Below are 22,251 nucleotides of genomic sequence, written 5' to 3' on the forward strand. Positions count from 1 at the left end.
GATTAAATCGGGTAAGTTTTTTATCCGGCCGTGAAAATACTGCCCCCTATCCCAAACAGGTTAAACCCTACTCCTTTAGCATTTGTGGAGAGCTCATTATTTTTGTAATCTGTAAGAATTCTGGGTATAACACCACCTTGCCTCCTTAGGTAAAGTTACATCCAGATAGCTTTCACCTGACTACAAATAATTTCAGATCTTCACAACTGCATTCAATGTAGGTGTGTAAGGGGTGCGTAACTGGTGGCAGGGAAGTCCAACGCAGGAGAGCAGAACTTGGTGAATAGCCGGAGCAGTTTAATATATAAAACTAACTCCATACAAACAACAAACACATGGGTACAAAACCCGTAGAGCACGAGTACTTACAAAATAAACAATTCCCGACAAGGACATGGGGGAAACAGAGGGAAAATATACAACATGTAATTAGGGAATTGAAACCAGATGTGTGTGAAAACAAGACAAAACAAATGGAACATGAAAACGATCGGCGATGGCTAGAAGACCAGTGACGTCGACCGCCGAACTCCCCCGAACAAGGAGAGGAAACGACTTCTGTAGAAGTCGTGACAAGGTGATAGTTTGGGATTAGCACTTTGACCTCACATCTTGTACAGTTTGGAAATAATTCTCTGGTGGTCTGTGTGCCCCTTAACAACAAAGCGATATTTGAACAGAAACGTAAATCAATGATTTATCTTAGTCTTTACACAAAGCACAATATGAACTTTAGCTCAAATACAACCTCATTCAAACTGTTTTAGATTAATCAAAACATACATTGCACATATGTTACAAAATATATGCCAAAATGTCCCTAAACCTGACTCCATATGCACTAGCGAAGCCCTATGGAAATATTATTTTGACAGCTATAAGCTTCGGGTATAACTCCACCTTACCTCCTCAGGTAAAGTTACATCCAGATAGCTTGCACCTGACTACAAATAATCTCAGAAATCCACTAGTGCATATGGAGTAAGTTTAAAACAAAGCTGTTTTTTAAAACAGGAATTGACAATGTCTCGTATGACTTCATCTGAAAAAGAGCATAATGTAAACTGTAGCTCCTATACCACCTAGCAACTAGCTTTTCAGCTTTCTTACTCAAACGTTTTGTGTTTAATCAACTTCAAATGGTTGCCCATTTGGGATCATGTGATACTTTTAGTTTGAGTAAAGCCAGCTCTAACGTTGTAAGTAACTGTACTCTAGAATACTAGTGCAGCGGGTTTCCCCTAAACGTTTGAGTAATGATAACTAATAGGGGTTTACAGTGCAGCCGCCCTTCATTCACACAATAGTCCATGATCCTAAACCATCCGTTCCCCATCGGTCAATGCCCATCTCTATATTACCTAAATACTGATGTTATGGATTTTGTGGTGGAACTTTCCCCCAAAATTGCTACCCTCCCAATCCTAACCCTAATGTTGTTTGTAAAAATACGAATACAGCAGCTTGTTTCGATGTCTTTATTTTCACACAGGCAGGGATGTCACTTGTCTGGGGTGCATTTAGAAGTACCGACTGCCCATGGCTGCGACAACAACTTTCATGAACTTCTGCCAGGTTGCCTGGATTTCAGGAGTGAAAGAGGCTCCGAACTTGGCGGCAACGACAATTGTGAGGACGTCAGCCAACACCTGTAGACAAAAAAACAAAGAAGGAAGATGTTACATTAGACCGTCATTTTTGTTTTACCTTTGGAATTAGACGTATTGTTCTGAATGTTATATGTGTAGCCTAAAACATATTGCGCAAGACAGAAGGCCTACCCTGAAATTTTCAGGGTCGACGAAGAGTTTGTTGGCGTGTGTCTCGCTAAGTGACTTGTATGTGGCCAAGATGTTGCCCATGTTCTTCACAGCTTTATCCAGAGCTCCACACACGACCTTGCCGTGAGCAGCAACTTTGGGGTTGCCCATGATTGCTGCGGGAGTGGACACGTCTCCGAAAGAGCCGAAATAACGCTGAGTCCAGGGGTAGACGATCAGGACTCTGTCATTGCAAGAACACCGAAATATGTGGATTATTTTCAAATGTATTTCAATTATATGCCTAATTAATACTCTAACATGCTCCATTCAAACTTAACAATATCACCTCAATATTAATAGTAATGATAAGATAACAGGACAAGTATAATAGTGTTATAATTACTCATGATCATCTACACTATAAACTATATTAAATTATATATTTGAAAGAGGCTGAAGCCATGACCTACCTTGCCAGAGCCAGTGGTCCGACCTCATTGATATCTACTTTTCCCCAGACAGCACTGATGGTGCTCTTCTCGGCGTCTGTCCAGTCAACCATGTTGTCAGTATTTGATCTCCGGTTTTGCAACAAGATTAAACAAATGAATGTCTTGTGTAGGGAGACACTGCATGCAATTTATATTTATGAGTGGTCTCCGCCCACTGGAGGCGGCGCATATGATTGGCTCTGGCAAAGATCAGTATTAGCCAAGTGAGCGCTTCAGCTCTCGGACTTGATGTTATTGAGAATTCAGTTTCAAAATCCAAAATGTATCTGTTAAAAACAACAGTAAATGCTAATGTATTAGTTGTTACAGAATCAATTATGTAGGTTAGATCTGAAATCGTATGTAATTAGGCCTATACAGTTTTATCTAGATTACCAACGTTTCAAAATTCGTATGATCACTAGCTAAACAGTTTTGTTTATCCAACTGATTCAAGATTATGGCAAAACTATTCAAAATGTTTTCATTGCAGAGTATAAGGCTATTCAAATAAACGTTTCTAAACGGATGCAATCACTTTAATTACATTTTTTATGAGCTTTGATAATTTGATAATTCAAGCTAATTCCGGCCTACAATTTGGCAGTTTCTTATCTAGGACAATATTATTTATGCCTTCCTTTTTTTATCGGGGGATTCAGACCGTTCAGGCCATTTTAAGTGATTAATTTCAAGACATTAAATATGATAAGCAGGAATGTCCTGTATTATTTGTAGATAGGTGGGTACCCATGACTTCTGACTTTTTTTCCCCGATCATCATATCGAACTTTAATTGAACAAATGTGAAATGTCACTTTGAATAAATATTCTCCAATTGAATGCAGGTATTTGAAGGTGGATTTGATTTGTACAATTTAATTTACCAAGGTGCATCGTAATTTTAAATAGCTAATTAACTAGTTAACACATTTTTATATTTTGGCAAAAGCAGCTTTAGAATTAGCCTATTGGAAATATATGATTGATTATACAGAAATATTTCGTTTTATGCAACGAAATAAATGATAATTATTATTATGTATTATTATTATAATTATATTTATCAATCAAACAAATTGTAAAATTGTTGACAGCTCTGGTACAATATATTTCCATGCATTGTTTCACAGTACAGTCAGAAGACGAAAACATAGCCAAAAATGTTTCAGAAAAACGTTAATGATGTATATTATTACAAACATAGACCTCTGACATCTTATGGAAGGGCCTAATATATAAATTCTGACTTACCATTTGATAAAAGCCAAGATAACGTTTCTAACTCTTGGATTTTGACCAAGAGGGCTGCAGTGTAAGGGGAGTGTACCCTAGTAGCTGGGCGTGTCTGCCGCTCTACTGTAATATAAAGGGACCTAGTTGTATCGGCAGTCATCTTGTCAGGTTAAATTCTTGTAGATTTAAAACAGGTCAATCAAAAAGGAACAAAATGAGTCTGACAGCAAAGGACAAATCTGTGGTCAAGGCCTTCTGGGGCAAGATTAGTGGAAAGGCAGATGTTCTCGGCGCTGAGGCTTTGGGAAGGTAAGCCCTCTTAAAGAAAGAATGATGAGATTGATTGTGTTTAACCTGCTGACAGCGGCATATTGCCTGCCCTGACCAAGCATTTTAATATAGAATAAGTAAACTACTTTGATTACATTGTAGACAGAAGACGAGAGGTGTAAGATACGCACAATGCTTAGGAGTTAAGGCATCTAAATACGCCTAAAATGGTATACAAACTAATTTTTACAGGATGCTGACCGCCTACCCCCAGACTAAGACCTACTTCTCCCACTGGGCTGACCTGAGCCCCGGCTCTGCCCCAGTCAAGAAGCATGGAGGCGTCATCATGGGTGCAATTGGTAATGCTGTCGGACTGATGGACGACCTCGTCGGAGGACTGAGTGCTCTGAGCGATCTGCACGCCTTTAAACTGCGCGTTGACCCTGGAAACTTCAAGGTTGGCTCCCAGATAACTTATTATCTTTATATATATCACTCTCAACTTCAACAATAAGTATGTTGCTGGCTTAATTCGTCAATATTAACTTTTAAAATATACTTTTCAGATTCTGTCCCACAACATCCTTGTCACCCTGGCTATTCACTTCCCTGCGGATTTCACTCCCGAAGTGCACATTGCTGTGGATAAATTCCTTGCAGCCTTGTCCGCTGCCCTGGCTGACAAATACAGATAGATTGGAGGGCAGTTCCTGCTCTGTTGTTGTTGTTGCGTTATCACAATAAAATAGACGGGCAATGAATTACGTTATTTTCTATGTTTGTGTCCTTATTCCACCACATTTCACCATCAAGGTCATATTTGAATGTTAGCAATACAACAGGCTAAATACTGTAGAATCACACATTTAAAAAAAAAATGGAATGACAAAGGAATGAAGACATTATAAAGAAAATAGTGTTTTAGGCCCGCAATGCGCTAGCTCAGTATGTTGTTTCCCATCATTTTGGCTAGCCTATCTAATACGTGTAACATATATTTTGATGAATGTGGAGTAGATGCTGAATGGGATACTACTAGAGCACAATGAAAACCTCGAGATGGATAATATTTATTTCACATGAATTTGAAATATTAAATTAGGATTCTTTTGAGTATTTTGTCATTTGTATTGGGGTAAAATCAACGTGTAATTTGTAACAAGATACTTCAGAGAATGGTATTTAGTATTTTCAATGCAGTGAATTTGGTCCAAAATTGGGAAGTGGACTCGACTTTGAAAGCGAACACGTTATTTACGCTCATTCTGAAAGTCCTGTTCACTCTACAAAATGACGTGCTGTTTGGTTGGCCCAACTGCTGGGCTGCTGGCGTTTGGTGACTTGGTTTGGTTGTTTTCTTTAAAACGAGCAGTGTTGGGTTGTTGATGCTGGGTTATTGGTGCTGGGTTACTTAGATTTCTAAAATGGGTGATTCGAGCCCTGAATGCTGATTGGCTGACAGCCGTGGTATATCAGACCCTATACCACGTGTATGACAAAACCTTTATTTTTACTGCTCTAATTACGTTGGTAACCAGTTTATGATAGCAATAAGGCACCTCGGGGTTTGTGGTATATGGCCAATATACCGCGGCTAAGGGCTGTATCCAGGCACTCGCATTGCATAAGAACAGCCCTTAGCCGTTGTATATTGGCCATATACCACACCCCCTCGGGTCTTATTGCTTAAATTACCCAGAGGGTCAGATCAGAAGATTGGAGACGTAGTTTAGGGGTGTGGCTTTCAAATAATTATGTTTAGCCACCATGAGAGTTAATGTAATTCTTGTTAATCTGTTCTGTTGTATAGTTATCACATGTTAAGGTTGAACATTCACTTTTTTGTATCTTCAATGAGGCTTAGAGAGAGTATGAGTTCCCTAAAAGCCTATGCAAATCCCATTGTTGGGATAAATACCACCTTATTATAATATGTAATACATAATCTGAATATTCTAGAATAATGTTTCAAATGCAAAGATTTAAAAAACTCAAATGTAACTAAATGTAATCTAAAATGTAATCTACATAATCCCCAAAATTAATGCTTTATCATGAGAGAGCTATAAACAATAGTAATGCTGCATACTCAAAGAAATGTTAAAATCTCACCTTTCTGGCAAAAATAGTTATAAATTGCTGAGGTGTAGTCACACAGTACAATTATGAAAATATGAAATATTTTTATGATGTATTTCCTATTGAACAAAACTGTATGAATAAGACTTCAAATTACTTATATGCTTTCTAAATATAGTATAATCAAATTATAAAATGACTAACTATGAGATTTCACCTTCCTTATAACTGTAAAATACATATTTGTATATACAGTGTTAGAGAAAATGTGCATATCTTTTAAAAGTCTCTCTTGATCCAAATGTCTTCCCCCATTGCTGTGAATGTCTCACAGAACTCTTCCTGAACTAATTAGGAATTCGCCTTTCATCTCATTTTCATCTGGTCCATCTATGACAAACAGAAAGTGGTTTTCGTTTGAAATATATGAATTATTTTAGATTACTGTCTATCAATCGATCTCTGAATGTGCTACAGCGACGAGACCACTATATCATGTTGCTTTTTGATGTAAGGATTCCAGGCATATGGGTTGTAAATTGTTGGTGGCTGTGACATAGTGTTCAGCTAGGAGTTGATGGACAGTGAGTTGATGCAATAAATAATATATATAGACCTATCTTTTTTTGCTTTTTTTACCCTCCAATTCCGTTATATCCAATTGGTAATTGCAGTCTTGTCCCATTGCTGCAAATCCCATACGTACTCGGGCGAGGCAAAGGTCGAGAGCCATGCGAACCCGGATCTGTAGTGACGCCTCTAGCACTGCGCTGTGCCTTAGACCGCTGCGCTGCGCAATAATTCTTACAGCACAATTTTGTATTTTATCGGATTTGTTTGAATAAAGCTCTGCATCAGTTGCCCTCGTTTTGCAAGACGGCGCGATCTGTCACATTGCTGTGGATAAATCCGGTGATGGTGAGGGCAAGGCTCCAAAATCATATTTTAAATGGATTGTGTTAGGCTGCTCAATTAATGTGTTGAAAATAATTTCACATGATTGGAGTATGACGTTTAAAATGTTGCTAAAAAGATTGACTTAAATGGGTTTTTAGGTCCAAAAATGGTAAAAGCATTTGTTGACAGTGGATTGCAGTTATTCTAAGGAAATACATATTTAAATATCTAAAACAAAGAAAATACTATTTAAATATACTGTAGTTATTATATTACAATTAGAAAACATTATGCGATGGTCGGCAGGTAGCCTAGTGGTTAAAGAGTGTTGTTAACCGAAAGGTCGTGTGTGCCATTGAGCAAGGCACTTAACTCTGATTTAGCAGACTCTCTGGATAAGAGCGTCTGCTAAATGTGAAACGTGATCATCTGTCCACGTTTTAGGAAATCATTTATTTTCAAACTTGAAGATGTGTAGGCTAGGCGATGTACATCGCTTATTTGAATCCACTGAGGGCCTAACTAGAACCCAATTGCCACCAGGAAAATTGCAGGAGAGCATTTTCCATCGAAAAACAACACTTCAAAAAGATAAACGCTTTTAAATTGATTTTATTTTTTTCAAATGTGTAGCTATGGCACAGCTTCCAGCCTAACAGACTGGATTGGAGTGTCATCTCTCTTCAATATTGATGCTGTCGAGTGATGCTCTAGTGGTACTGTCTGCCAAGAGCGGACACAACGACAGACAGGAACTTCTGGAAGGCTTCCTGAATATCAGCACTGAAAACGGCGGGACCGAGCTTGGCTGCCACGCACACGGTGATGCAGTCGGCGAGGAGCTGTGGAGAGGGGACCATAAAGGAACCAGATGGAGAATGAAATATTGGAATAAGCTTTACATCGGCTCATAACGCTATTTAATTCAGAATACTATTTCTTTTTGTGTTTTTTTTTTTTGTTGTGTGTAATACTCACCCTGAAGTTGTCGGGATCCACGTGCAGTTTCTCGGAGTGCATCACACTCAGGGCAGTATAGGCGTTTTTGATGTCATCCAGGTTCTGCACAGCTCTGTCCAGTCCGTGCATCACGGTCTTTCCGTGCTTGGCCACGGCGGGGTTACCCATGATGGCAGCGGGTGTGGACAGGTTGCCGAAGGTGCTAAAGTGCCTCTGAGTCCACGGAGACACGATCAGAAGTCTAAAAATGAATAGAACAGGCTGGCATTACAATTATACTTAACAATCAATATGGTCTGTATCGCACCAAAATAACCTAGGTAACCTATTATCGTGTTATTATTTAATGATATCTACATAAATATTAGAAGAATGTACCTGGCCAGGGCCTGGGGTCCGATCTCATCCACGCTGATCTTTCCCCACAGGCCTACGATGGCGCTGCGCTCAGCATCTGTCCAGTCGACCATGTTGACGTTTGTTTGTTGATTTCCTTTGGTACTTGCAAAATGTTACAAGGGATCCCTGAGCTTTTTGTCTCCTGGGACTTCCAATTTATTGATGTTCAGTATCTCCGCCCTGAACAGAACACAGAAAATGATTGGATGAATGTCTTGAGGGGGCAAGGTCCTTGAGTGTGGCACATATCGGCATTGAGCCAACTTCATCCCACCTTTAAAGATAATGCTTTGTCATTTAGGCGTTGCCAAATTCTAATTAATACGGATGGAATAAACAAGTCATTATTAGCCTTCATCGGCATTTTTGTCAAAATGTAGTTATTGACATAGCCTTGTTCTGTTCAATGTTCTCTACATTCTGCATATAGTACTTAATACCCAAATTCATATTGTTAAGTTCAAAATAATATTTGACACCACTCAACCCAATGAAGGTTCGGAACTTTAATGCCAATTATCTCAGGGTAGAACCTTATTTAGCCCTATATTCTCTTTTAATTTATCGTTGTAATATTCACATTGAATTGCAATATTATCTTTATAAAATGCGAATTATTGACGTAAGTGTTTATTTAGGGTCTCATTAAAAAAAACAGCCTAGTTTGGGAGTAAACTATCAAAGAAAGAGCATGACTCAAATGGTGTTTTATCTTCATATTCAGACCGCCCCACCCATTTGATAGTTCCATATTTCTGGTCGTTTTGAATGATTCATCTACATGTCAGTTGGTGAAAAGTCGTTTTATCTTCCTTCATCAGGGGAATTAAATGATGGGTTCTAACTGGACACTATTCAATGTGGATATTATCCTATTTACTTCAATCAAACCGCAGCTTTTTGTTAAACCCCACTGAAATACAATGCACGTAGCCTATATATTGTTACAATGTTTAGTGATAGGCCTAGGGTACGCTTTTTAACCGAAATAAAACCTTTCCGATTATCAGGTCTATAATTTGTCTCAGTATTTATGTGTTAACTGTGAATATTGACTTCATAGGCCAAATTGGATATAAGCCAACACGTCTTGATTTGGTTGCTAGTTGCCAATCCAATCACGTTGCAAATATTTGTCAGTGTTGGGGAAGCTAGTCTGAAAATATAGTTTACCAAGTTAGCAATAACTTCACACTGGAAGAAATTAAGCTACACTAAAGCTACCCTTAAGAAAAATATAAAGTTACTTTGGCAAAGAAGTTCACTATCCAAACTACTTCGTGAAAAATGATCATATGTAAATCTGAAATGTAATAGAGTAAAAATTGTAAGTCAGAGAACTTTGAGGTAAAATGTTGACAGTGTGTATTTTAGCCTATTAGCAAAAAAACGATGTTTCAAGTCAGAATTAGGCAGGTCTAATGCACCAGAAAAGTAAATGATTGCCTACTTCATCCATATTTTATTTTGCAAAAAAAGTAGTGTGTAGTTCCAGTAGTTAGCTGCTACATGGGGGAAAAAGTAGTGTGTAGTTTCAGTAGTTAAGTTCCAGTAGTTAGCTACTACATGGGGGAAAAGTAGTTAACTACTGAAAACCCTAACTAGATTTCAATGTAGTTCAACTACCACCAAGCTACTGCAAAATGTAGTTAAATTACTAGTTGAATTACATGTAGTCCACTACTCCCCAACACTGCCTTTTGTACAGAATCACATATGAGTTTAGGCAATATTTGACCGCACGACTAAACCACAACTGTAAAAAAAATATTGAGGTTTTAAGTGTTTCAAAAAACGTTGTTATTCATTCTATATGAAATAAATACATACAATGTTATGACAGCATTTTTACAAACAAAATCGATTATGGACAAATGTCATATTTTGGGCATTATACGAATTGGCTCAGATCCATAACATATAAAAAACATGAATCATGTCTTGGAAAAATGCCCAGAGGAGGAGCTGAGATTATATCGGGGTGTGCCTTCTCTCATGCCTCAATAAAAACAGCCTCTGAGAAGTCAACGCTCATACGCTTCTTTTCTCAGGATCGTCATTTAAGTGGATAAACGGACAAAACAGCTATGAGTCTCTCAGCCAAGGACAAAGCCAACGTGAAGGCCATCTGGGGCAAAATCCTCCCTAAATCCGATGAGATTGGAGAACAGGCTCTTTCCAGGTAATTACATAACGATGTATGATAAATTATAGACTTTAACACATAACTCCTCAGTCAATTATAATAGAAGCTATGAATGCGTATAGCTATCTCAGCAAAAATATGGTCGGGATCCCCGATCGTGTGAATGATTATTTAAAATGAATTTTGTCTCACCTCATTTCTAATGTCCACGACAGGATGCTCGTCGTCTACCCCCAGACCAAGGCCTACTTCTCCCACTGGGCTTCCGTGGCCCCCGGTTCCGCTCCAGTGAAGAAGCACGGCATCACCATCATGAATCAGATCGATGAATGTGTTGGCAACTTGGACGACCTTTTTGGTTTCTTGACCAAGCTCAGTGAACTGCACGCCACCAAGCTGAGGGTGGACCCCACCAACTTCAAGGTAAGAGAAAAATACACACAAAAATCTGAGTTTTTACCTGTGTGAAGGTGAAATAATCAATTTCCCTTTTCCTTTGCAGATCCTGGCTCACAACCTGATTGTGGTCGTTGCCGCCTACTTCCCCGCAGAATTCACCCCCGAGATCCATTTGTCCGTGGACAAGTTCCTGCAGCAACTGGCTCTGGCCCTGGCAGAGAAGTACCGCTAAACCGGAGTTCAGCTGCTAAACTGTCATCCGAGCTAGAAGCTCACAGTCTTACATCAGAATTAGACGTTCATCCGTGTTTCTCAAACATAATGTCCTTCCGATATTGATACACTGACAATAAAGCTAAATGAAACTGAGGTGTTTGTTTTCCATTTTCGTTGTCTCACATTCAATACCCATAGGGGCACAGGGGCACGTACCTCCCCCCCCCCCCCTCAGAGATTTGTCCTCTTAAAAAACAAAATTATGATAATAATAATATTTTTTTCTCTGTAATACAACTAGCCATTTAGCAATTGTATGAAGTTGGCTTTAGCTAGTTCAGATGGGTTCCCAAACTCATAACTATCTACAATCAGGGGCGGAAATCCCGGGGGGACACGACCCCCCCATCCTGGGAAAAATATGATTTGTCCTCCCCAATATATCACTGAAACATAACTATGTCATTTAAATAATATTAATAATACGCAATGAAAGCAATTGTGCTGATTAAGATTGCGTGTCCACAAAAGATTGCGACCCCCCCACCCTTTGCCTCACAATGGTTTGATCCACTGCAAGTTCCTTAGTTGGCAAGGTAACAGAGGGGTCGTATCCACTGTCTGAAAGGCACTCAATGAACGTAACTGACGTGAGGTTATTCCAGTCAATCGCGCACACACACTAGCTGAATATGCAGAGCTAGCGCGCAAATATTAACTATTAAGCTAGCTAGTACCTATTCCATTTATGTGGCCTCGTCAAAGATGGAATCTTTGCTATCGTCAATTTATTCCAAGATCAGCATGCAGATGATGTAAATTAGTGCTTCAAAGTCCATGTGATAAGGTTAGCGATAAACTGAAGTCCAAACTGAACAGAACTACACTCTCTTCTACCATTGTCTTAAATATATTTAATGGTCTCGTTGCAAAAGCTAAATTGTCGCAAGGGAACTTTTATTTATTTATTTTATTTCACCTTTATTTAACCCGGGTAGCAAAGATTATAGCAAACACCACTGAAACGGAATTGGTGCTCGCTAGCTTTGCAAATTCAACTATTGTTGGAAGCCAGCCAATATGAAAGAAACTATTAAAATTACAAAAGGTTGCAGCATATGTTGTGTAAATGGTGAACTCATATAGCTGTCAACTCTTGTCATTTTAATCCGTTTCACATTTGCTAGCTACCTTTTAGATCGAAGCCCAAATAGAATGATAAAAGATAAGATGATAGAAGCCCATCTCCTACTGTAAATAACCTACACACTGTGTGTGTGTGTAGCCAGCCAGCCAGGTAGAAAAATGGCTGAAAAATAAAAGACAGACATCAGAGTATTTTTCAGTACACCAAAACGCAAAGTAAGAACCCTAGTAGCCTAATATCTCAAAGACTAGTTGATAAAATGTTCATAAGAAAGAAATGAAATTCTAATGGAAATGTTTCACAATGATGTCATTAGGCAGAGCAGGCAACAGATGGCACACAGACAGCAGAGTTGGGGACAGATATGCAGGGACAGACTGGCAGAGACAGGGAGTCTCAGGTAAGTTTGTTGAGTCTTTGTTTGGCAACATTATGAAAGGTTCTCAATTTTTTTAACTTGTAAAATAGGAACATAATTGGAAAATGCCATGGATACCCCCACTCTCAACTTAAACTGGTGACTGAACTAAGATTTGTTAAAGGCAATGGTATTGCTGTTGTGATTAGTTGTGTAGTTTTGGGTACCGGTAGTTAGGAGTACGGCAAACACCTTATTTCTTTGGTTCCTCAATATACATTTACCATATTACAATGTAGGCTATGTGTTACAGCACTACTTTTGGTGTCCCCCTCAGGAATTGCTCTTGAGAAAATTTCATGTAATTGTCCCCTCCAAAGTTGATATCAGATTTTCGCCCCGTCTACAATAAGCCATTTCAGGCTATCAATCAAGTTAGAGAAGCAAGTTTGTCAAAAATTCTCCAAATTAGGGACCACCCCACAGCCATCACTTACTTTGTTTCCCCTCAGAAGCCCCTGCTCACATTGTCTTGTGTTTTACAGTGCATTCGGAAAGAATTCAGATCCATTTACTTTTTCCACATTTTGTTACGTTACAGATTTATTTTAACGTTTACTAAATAGTTTTCCCCCCATAAATCTACACACAATAACCCACAATGACAAATCAAAAACTGGAGGAGTCATGTGGGATTGCAGAATTTTAGAGAGCTCCTACCAGCATGTAAATATTGAAATTCAACGGCATACACTTTCATTTGTCTTAATATATTGACTTCAAGTACAGTTTAATATAAAGATAATTTACATTTTGAAACATCTCTGTTGGTGCTGACATCTTCAGGACAGGAATACCGGTTTACTTAACGGAGGAATAAACACACATGTTCATCATTGGTGTTTAAACCAGAACGGGGAAAAATGCACTTTATTTATTTTCTGTTGCAGTTTGTTTGTTATAAACACAGTGATCAGCTGGGTTCTGTGTAAAACCATTTTCACTAAGGTGATCATGCAACATTTTGTTCCAGTTCCTTCCTGACTGTTTCAGGCCGTAGTGACTTGTTCAGTTTGCAGACTAGTTGGTCACCTGTATCTGACCTGACTTCAAAACCCTCTGGTTGCTCCATGTACACTTCACAGTCAATAGGAGCATGTAGATATGCTGTTTTGACATCCATCGGATGTAACTCTAAGTCATACTGAGCTGCTAGCTGCATCAAACAGCGTACTGATGTCATATTTGCAGTTGGAGAAAAAGTCTCCTTATAGTCTATTCCTGCCACTTGACTATACCCCTTGCAACATATCTTGCCTTGTATGTCTCAGTCTCATCTGAATTGTTTTTGACCGCATAGACCCACCTGCCCCCCACTGCATTTTTATCCTCTGGCAGTGTGGTTAATGTGAATGTATCATTTTCCCTAAGGGAATCCATCTCCTCCTTCATAGCAGTAGCCCAAATCTCTGATTTTGGTGAAATCATTGCTTCTTTGAAGGTTTGTGGTGCATTGCACATTACTCTGTAGCAGTAGTCAACACTAGGTGGTATCTGGTCATCACATTTCACTTTACACTCATAAGTCTTTTAAGTACTGGGGTTTCTTCCTCGCTCTGTCTGGATAGCGTGGACTCTGACCATCTGAAGTCTCAATTTGCACATCTTGTGTCTCTTCTGAGTTTTGATCTGCCATCTTGGCTTTCGGCATGGGGTTTTCAAATCTCTCCCCATGAAGATCATCACTGATTTCCAAATCTGTCTGAGTTTGGTGTTCGACTACACCTTTTGTAACACACTTGACTAATCTGTTTTTAAGAACTTTCACAGTGTCTGGGTAGTAGACTAGGTATGCTGGACTATTTTTATCATACCCGACAAAAATACCCTTTTCACATCTTGAGTCTAACTTTTTCTTGTTCTGTCTATATGCATAGCAAACAGATCCAAATTCTTTCATCTTAGAAAGATCAGGCTTTCTCCCAGTAAACATGTAGTGTGGAGTCTGTCCTACACGCTTATTGTAACACCTATTGCGAATTACTGCAGCAGTCATTACAGCATATGTCCACAAGTTCTTTGGTAGGTTGCTTTCAAGTAGCATGCATATTGCCATTTCGAACAGTGTTCTCCAATTTCTCTCAGCGGTCCCATTTTGATGGGGTGAGTAAGGGGCTTCATGTCTTATGGCGTTCTTACTGAGCAGTGACTGGAACTCTTTGGCTGTGAACTCTGTGCCATTATCTGACCTGACACACTTTATTTTCCCATAAGGGGCCACATCAGCAATAAACTTCTCAGTAGCTTTTACAGTATCACTCTTTGCTTTTAGGAAATACACAAAAACTGCCCCTGAATAATCATCCGTAAATGCTAGAGTATATCTGAACCCATCTTTCGCCTCTGGCTCAATAGGGCCAGCCAAATCAGTGTGCACAAGCTCAAGAGCCGCTTTTGCCTTTTCATCAGGCTCTCTGTTTCTGCTCTGAACAAATTTTCCCTGAGTGCAGATTTCACAGTTGAGGGTAGATTTGTCAATCTTACCTGTGATTTTCATTCCCTCTGTCACATTTTCTAACTTTGACACATCCTCAAAATTACAGTGGCCAAGAATTTTGTGCCATGTGTGAATATCATAGCACCCATGACATCCATCATCATTTTCATCACTTACAGTGTTAAGATAGTAAAGTCTATCGTACTCCTCGATGTCAAAAGTGGTACCGTTCTTGTGGATGAGCTTGTTACACCCCTGTCGAAAGTTGACTGAAGCTCCGTTGGCTGTCGCTGCTTTAACAGAGAAAATGTCCTGTGGAAACGACGGCACGTACAGCGCCTTCGTCAGCGTTGTTTTTACCCGACGACCCGTGTTGTCTCTCAGGTAAACCTCCGCTGCACCTCTCCTCTCCGCGACACCATTCGTTCTTGCTCCGTCAGCCAGCTCCACGGAATGTTTTTCCGGTTTCGTCAAACTCCTTAAACTTCCCGATGTCCCTGACTATATGTGACGTTGCTCCCGTATCAACCATCAGCCCTTTCTGTTTCAGTCCACTAACCGGACAGTCACTTATTCTGAATGCAAATGTGTGGCTTTCAGCATCTGTTGCTTGTTTCACATTGTCTCTTCTTTTTCGTCTGCAATTTGCGTCAGTATGAGTGGAGCTCTTGCAAAAACTACACCACTGTCTCCGTTCTTTGCGCTCTCCAGTAACGGTACATTCTCGGGCCTTGTGCCCTTTCTGGCCACAGTTGAAGCAGGTTATCTCGGTCCCTTTATCTCTCCCTCTTGGCCAGCTAACTTTAATGTTACTTGCCTTCATCACGTTGTCGTCAGTGGAAATGGCGCTAAACTTCTCCGTGCTTTCATAGCTCCTCAACTTGGTTTTGAACTTGCCAAACGTTGTCGGCTCGTCACTCTGCGTTATGTGGATGGCAAACGGCTTAAATGATTCGGGCAAACCTTTGAGAATCATTGCAATCAACAGCCCGTCACTTAAAGTCTTTTCAGCATTTCTCAGTGCTGTAATAGCCGTCTCAGCACGAATGATATAGTCCGTAACACTTTCGTCAGCGGCTTTCTGAAGAGAAGTTAGTTCAGTGTAGAGGCTAATCACACGTGGCTTCCCTTTACCTGTATAATGTTCCCTCAATATCTTCAACGCTTTTCTCCCATCATCTGCTGCTTCTCTCATTATCAGGGAAAGACTTTTATCATCCAAAACCTGTATCAATTCGGCGTAGGCTTCTTCATTTTTCTCTCTGTCTCCATCTTCATCCACGCTCAATTTGGCGGCCTTTAGCCCAAGCAAACGCAAGTGCCCCAAAAACTTTGTCTCCCATAACTCGTAGTTTTTTTCATCTCCGTCGAAATATAATCTATTCCATCGGCTTCCATGTTCCCTCCTGGGCCCATAACCTGTTGGTGCTGACATCTTCAGGACAGGAATACCGGTTTACTTAACGGAGGAATAAACACACATGTTCATCATTGGTGTTTTAACCAGAACGGGGAAAAATGCACTTTATTTATTTTCGCACATGCGCAGTCATACATCTCTCATAGGGCATGACTGTACCAGTGTAAGAACACAACTCAACAACATATTAGTCCACATGCCAACATGCTAAAGTGGCGTAATTGGAATTTCGACACACGATAAAAACGTATTCAAGGCTAACACGCGGTATTCGCAGAAGGCCACATCCACTAGCAAACAAACAGTAAGACCTCCCGAACACCCCCACCAAGACATAGATAAACATGTAAATCCAGAGAAATCGGTCAATCTTTAGGATCTATTTGAGCAAATGGGAAATTCAACTCGATTTTGTTGGATGTTGCATCAGATTTCTCCACAATAAAAACAACAACTATCGAGTTGAAGGAAACAGTTGATGCGATACAAGAGAGGATGGATGAGGCAGAGTGACGGATTTCAACAGCGAAAGATACCATCTCCCGTCTGAGGAAGGGTAATGAGAATCACGTGAAAAAACTGGATATATTGTGGAATCCTGTTGAATCATTTGAGAACAGAAGTAGGAGAAATACGGTGAGATTGGTTCATCTGAAAGAGGGGAGTGAGGCTGGTGGTGGACTAATCTCGTGTGTGCAGAAAAACATCGCAGAAGGATTTGGATTTGATGACAGGCCCGAATTAGAAATTGAACGAACACATCACAGTTTAACGATGCCTGACGAGAATAGGCCCCAGAGAACAGTTATCCTCCGCTTCCTACGATCTACAGCCCGGGACAAAGGTACTTAAAGCGGCGAAAGAAAGGTGTGGCGTTCAGTGGGAAGGCCGCCGGCTGTCTCTTTCCACCAGACTTGTTCAAGGAACTGGCAATGAAGAGGAAGAAGTTTGCAACGGCGAAGAAACAGCTACACGAGCACGTTAGGCTCGTTAGGCCACTCCTCATGGACCATAAGGAATTTTGAGTTGAAACTGCAGGTTATTTTCTGCAGCATCAAAGACAGTTCTGTGATGATTGACTCATCGAGAAGCAACGTTAAATTCCTAGTTGCTTTGTTTTATTTTGGGATTGGTTTTCTACGTTTATTTACACTGTTTTACAGTTCAGCTAAAGCATATATTCTGAAATGTTATATAATGATGTTCATTAGAGTTGCCACGTGTTAAATGGGACACTTCATGCTCACAGGCTATAATTACTCAGCACAAATATGGTTATGTAAACAGAATCTCATAGAATATAAATGGTTGTGGTAACCAAGTGAAGAGGAAAAATATGTTGACATTTAAAATCAAAACAGGCAGATATTGTGTTCATACAGGAATCACATTTAAGACACAGAGGCACTGAAATTTAGAGGAGGCTGGGTTGCAGAAATGTATCATAGCTCGTTTAATTCCAAACAAAATGGGGTTGATTATTCTGATAAGCAAAATACTTAATTTTGTAATGTTGAAGCAACACTCTGAGGAGTTTAGCAGTCTTATCTGCATTGAGGCTTTTATTACGAAAAAAAAGTATGAAATGTATGCATTCACTACTGTAAGTCACTCTGGATAAGAGCGTCTGCTAAATGACTAAAATGTAAAATGTAAATTAATGGGATTAAGGTAGTGTTATGCAACATATATGCTCCCAACAAGGAGGACCCTGATTTTTCTCATGAGGTCAAAGTAATACTGGGAAATATTGAAGGGCTCCTAATCTCAGCTCGTTACCTGTATAAAAGACACCTGGGAGCCAGAAATCTTTCTGATTGAGAGTGGGTCAAATACTTATTTCCCTCATTAAAATGCAAATCAATTTATAACTTTTGACATGCGTTTTTATGGATTTTTTGGTTGTTATTCTGTCTCTCACTGTTCAAATAAACCTACCATTAAAATTATAGACTGATCATTTCTTTGTCAGTGGGCAAACGTACAAAACCAGCAAATACTTTTTCCCTCACTGTAGATGATCAGATAGCCATGTAGAAAACCTGGACTGTAATATACCAGAAGAGGAGGTTAGAGATGCCATTTTATCTATGAAAGCAGGGAAATCACCTGGTCTGGACAGCCTTCCTGTAGAATATTATAAAAAGTATATTGAGATATTTGTATTGCCAGTGGTTAACCAGGAGGTATTTAAAAATGGCTCCCTTCCGGACACCTTTTAGTGAGCCTTTGATATCGCTGATTCCTAAAAAGGATAGAGTTACTACAGAACCTGGGAATTTTAGAGCTATCAGCCTCCTTGCGATACGCTTAGAGAAGGCACTACCTTATAATGAAAGGAATTCGTACATAGGGACCAAGTAGGATTTATTAAGAACAAAACCTCAACTGATAATACATCTCATGTGGTTAAACCTCTCAAATATAGTTCCTATCGCTGCTGTCTCCTTAGATGCTGAGAAGGCATTTGATAGGGTAGAGTGGGCTTTTCTCTTAAGAACCCTATAAAAATGTTGTTTTGGACCTGACTTCTGTAAATGGATAGGGGTCCTCTATTCCAATCCTAAAGCAACAGTACTTACGAATGGAATTATGTCTCCTTTTTTAGTCTTTCTAGAGGCACAAGGCAGGGTTGCTTGCTCTCCCCTCTCCTGTTCACCATAGTTTTAGAGCCTCTTGCGACAATGATAAGAACAGATCCAGATATTAGGGGTGTACATGGAGGAGAAAAAGAGCACAAGCTGCTTATGTATGCAGATGATATTCTACTGCTGGTCTCTGATCCTCTTCAGTCTGTACCATGATTACTTACATGTATTGAATCATATGTTAATATGTCCGGCTACAAAATTCATTGGAATAAGTTTGAAGCAATGCTAATTAATATCATATGTTACTCTGGAGCCGTTACCCCCATTTAATTTGAGATGGGTTCCTAATTGGATAAAATATTTGGGTATTAAGTTGAGCTCAAATTTGGAGGAAGTCATGGGACTAAATTGTGATCCACTGCTAGTCAAGATTAAGACCAATTTAGAAAAATTGGAAAATATAAAACTTTCTTTATGGGGTAAGATCAACGTGATTAAAATGGTTGTAGTCCCACAACTTAATTATATCTCTCCAATGTTACCTATGAATAATCCATACCAGTATTTTAAACAATATGACAAATTAACAAAGTACGTTTTGTGGGATAGGAAAAAACCCAGGATTAATATAAAGTGCTCACCAAGGGATGTAGTAGGCTTGGCTTTACCAGATGTTACATTGTACAATTTATCGTTTGAAATGGCAAAATTGGTGAAGCATTGGGGCAAAAGGGATGCTGGCTTAGATTGGATTACAATAGAACGGGAACTAAGTTAACCTTTCACCCCTGTTGATACTCTGTCACATAGTCTTACAGGGCAGAGGTCTGTCAAACTCCCAACCCAATTTTGTTACACTCAAAAGAGGTGTGGAGAACAGTACACAAGATAAGTGGAATTTCACATCTAAAACAAGGATACTCATCATCGTGGCACAATCCTAGGCTACTGTCACGGTTCTCGTCGGTAGAAATGGACCAAAACGCAGCAGGCATGCGGTTGTTCATTTTGAACATTTATTCACTCCAAAATGAACACAAAAATAACAAAAGAGAACGAACGATAAACTGACAGTCCTGTAATGTTGACATACACTAACACAGAACAATCTCCCACAAATGACAAACACACCCTAATATATGGGACTCTCAATCAAAGGCAAGTAGACAACACCTGCCTTCAACTGAGAGTCCCAACCCCAATTAACCAAACATAGAAACAGACACACTAGACTAAACATAGAATACATGAAAACCAAACAGTGCCCAAAAACCCCAGAATACTTAAATCAAATGCCCCTTCAACAAACACACCACCCCGAACCACATAAAACGAATACCCTCTGCCACGTCCTGACCAAACTACAATACCAATTAACCTTATACTGGCCAGGACGTGACAGCTACGGATAGGAAAGAAGTCTGTGTACTGGAAACAGTGGCCAATGAAAGGAATTCATACTGTAGGTGATCTGTACAATGAAGACGTTTTAATGTCATATTCAGATTTGGTACAAAAATGATGCGGGAGACCAGGGACATTTCTGTAAATATTTAGAATTGAGAGAATGTTTGTTAACCGGCTATCAACGGAATCCAGGAAAGAACCCAATAGCTGAGTATTTGGAATTTCCCAAACATAAAGCAGCCATTTTCTACTCAATATTTAGTCATCTGTAGAGTAAAGACTGTAAAAACCTCAGAACAATATGGCAAATTGACCTAAAGTGTGAAATTGAGGATGATACCTGGTTGAAGATCTTGTCCAGCTCAGGGAGGAACATAAGGGAAGCCAGGGGGAAACTAAGTCAATACAAGACACTACATAGGTTTGATTGGACCCCAACAAGGCTTCAGAAGATGGGCCTGACCAACAATTCTCTGTGTCGGAAATTCCAAAAGACACTGGGACATTTTTACACGCAATATGGAAATGTATATTAGTGCTACCTTTCTGGAAGGATGTTTTGAAATATCTGGAGGAATGGTGGGGCTCAACAATTCCAGTTTCAACAAGAATTTGTCTTTTAGGCGATAGAACAGAGTTACCTAATGTAACAAATGAGGAATTTGCACTGATCACTGTTGGTGTGGTTACAGTAGCTAGAGTAATACTTAGAATTTGGAAGGGTCATGCGACTCCTACTCTGAAACAGTGGATAGAATCAATGTTGGAGGTAGCATCTTTTGAACAAATGCTTGCTTGGATCACTGGTAGAAACAACAATTCTAGAACCTGAACGTGCTTTATTTGTCATGTTTCTAAGACTGGGAGGTGATTACTTATGCTTGTGAACCCATTTAGTTCTGTATTGTAACCTGTGAGAAACTATTTGACTGTGTATATGTGCTATGTTGGAGGATATGTGATGCTCAATGTTTTTATGCTGCACTATATTTTATTTTTATGTTTAATAAATACAACTTTAATAACAAAAAAATGTAAATATCACATTTACATTAGTATTCAGACCCTTTTCTCAGTACTTTGTTGAAGCACCTTTGGCAGTGATTACAGCCTTGAGTCGTCTTGGGTATGTCGCTACAGGCTTGGCACACCTGTATTTGGGGAATTTCTCCAATTCTTCTCTGCAGATCCACAAGCTCTTGTCAGGTTGGATGGGGAGTGTCGCTGCAGCACAGCTATTTTCAGGTCTCTCCAGAAATGTTTGACCGGGTTCAAGTCTCTGGCTGGGCCACTCAAGGACATTCAGAGACTTGTCCCGAAGCCACTCCTGCGTTTCTATATTTTTTATGTAACCTTTATTTAACTAGGCAAGTCAGTTAAGAACAAATTCTTATTTACAATGACAGCCTACACTGGCAAAACCCGGACGATACTGGGACAATTTTGCGCCGCCCTATTGGACTCCCAATCACGGTCGGTTGTGATACAGCCAGGATTCGAACCAGGGTGTCTGTAGTGACACATCTTCAAGACCGCTGCGCCGCTCGGGCTGTGTCTTGGCTTGTCTTGGCTGTGTGCTTAGGGTTGTTTTCCTGTTGGACGGTGAACCTTTGCCCCTGTCTGAGGTCATGAGTGCGCTGGAGCAGGTTTTCATCAAGAAAACTGTACTTTGTTCCTTTCATCTTTCCCTCGATCCTGACTAGTCTTAAAGTCCCAGCCACTGAAAAACATCCCCACAGCATGATGCTGCCACCACCGTGCTTCACTGTAGGGATGGTGCCAGGTTTCCTTCCGATGTGTTGCTTGGCATTCAGGCCAAAGAGTTCAATCTTGGTTTCATCAGACCAGATAATCTTGTTTCTTATGGTCTGAGACTCCTTTAGGTGCCTTTTGGCAACTCCAAGCGGGCTAGAATGTTCCTTTTACTGAGGAGTGGCTTCCATCTGGCCAATCTACCATAAAGGCCTGATTG

General features: G+C 39.8%; 4 protein-coding genes across 4 annotated transcripts; 2 read left to right on the forward strand and 2 right to left on the reverse strand.

Annotated features, from left to right (window-relative positions):
• Positions 1-1,464: 1,464 nt before the first annotated feature.
• LOC106601073 (hemoglobin subunit beta-1) lies at positions 1,465-2,400 on the reverse strand. The gene is made up of 3 exons (XM_014192979.3): positions 2,234-2,400; positions 1,782-2,004; positions 1,465-1,649 (listed from the first exon to the last, which is right to left on the reverse strand). The coding sequence occupies exons 1-3, from the start codon at positions 2,323-2,325 to the stop codon at positions 1,521-1,523; spliced, it is 444 nt and encodes a 147-aa protein (XP_014048454.1). The 5' UTR covers positions 2,326-2,400; the 3' UTR covers positions 1,465-1,520.
• A 1,228-nt stretch (positions 2,401-3,628) lies between these two features.
• Positions 3,629-4,532, forward strand: LOC106601078 (hemoglobin subunit alpha). Its single transcript, XM_014192983.3, has 3 exons — positions 3,629-3,799; positions 4,013-4,220; positions 4,330-4,532. The coding sequence occupies exons 1-3, from the start codon at positions 3,705-3,707 to the stop codon at positions 4,456-4,458; spliced, it is 432 nt and encodes a 143-aa protein (XP_014048458.2). The 5' UTR covers positions 3,629-3,704; the 3' UTR covers positions 4,459-4,532.
• Positions 4,533-7,333: 2,801 nt separating this feature from the next.
• On the reverse strand, positions 7,334-8,314 carry LOC123723657 (hemoglobin subunit beta). The gene is made up of 3 exons (XM_045715083.2): positions 8,078-8,314; positions 7,718-7,940; positions 7,334-7,581 (listed from the first exon to the last, which is right to left on the reverse strand). The coding sequence occupies exons 1-3, from the start codon at positions 8,167-8,169 to the stop codon at positions 7,450-7,452; spliced, it is 447 nt and encodes a 148-aa protein (XP_045571039.1). The 5' UTR covers positions 8,170-8,314; the 3' UTR covers positions 7,334-7,449.
• A 1,793-nt stretch (positions 8,315-10,107) lies between these two features.
• LOC106601076 (hemoglobin subunit alpha-4) lies at positions 10,108-11,012 on the forward strand. Its single transcript, XM_014192981.3, has 3 exons — positions 10,108-10,280; positions 10,460-10,667; positions 10,747-11,012. Exons 1-3 carry the CDS (start codon positions 10,186-10,188, stop codon positions 10,873-10,875), a joined length of 432 nt encoding a protein of 143 aa, XP_014048456.1. The 5' UTR covers positions 10,108-10,185; the 3' UTR covers positions 10,876-11,012.
• The last annotated feature ends 11,239 nt before the right edge of the window (positions 11,013-22,251 follow it).

Source organism: Salmo salar, chromosome 03 (genome assembly GCF_965601325.2).
Source record: "Salmo salar chromosome 03, fSalSal1, whole genome shotgun sequence".
In the NCBI taxonomy this organism is placed as follows: Eukaryota; Metazoa; Chordata; class Actinopteri; order Salmoniformes; family Salmonidae; genus Salmo; species Salmo salar.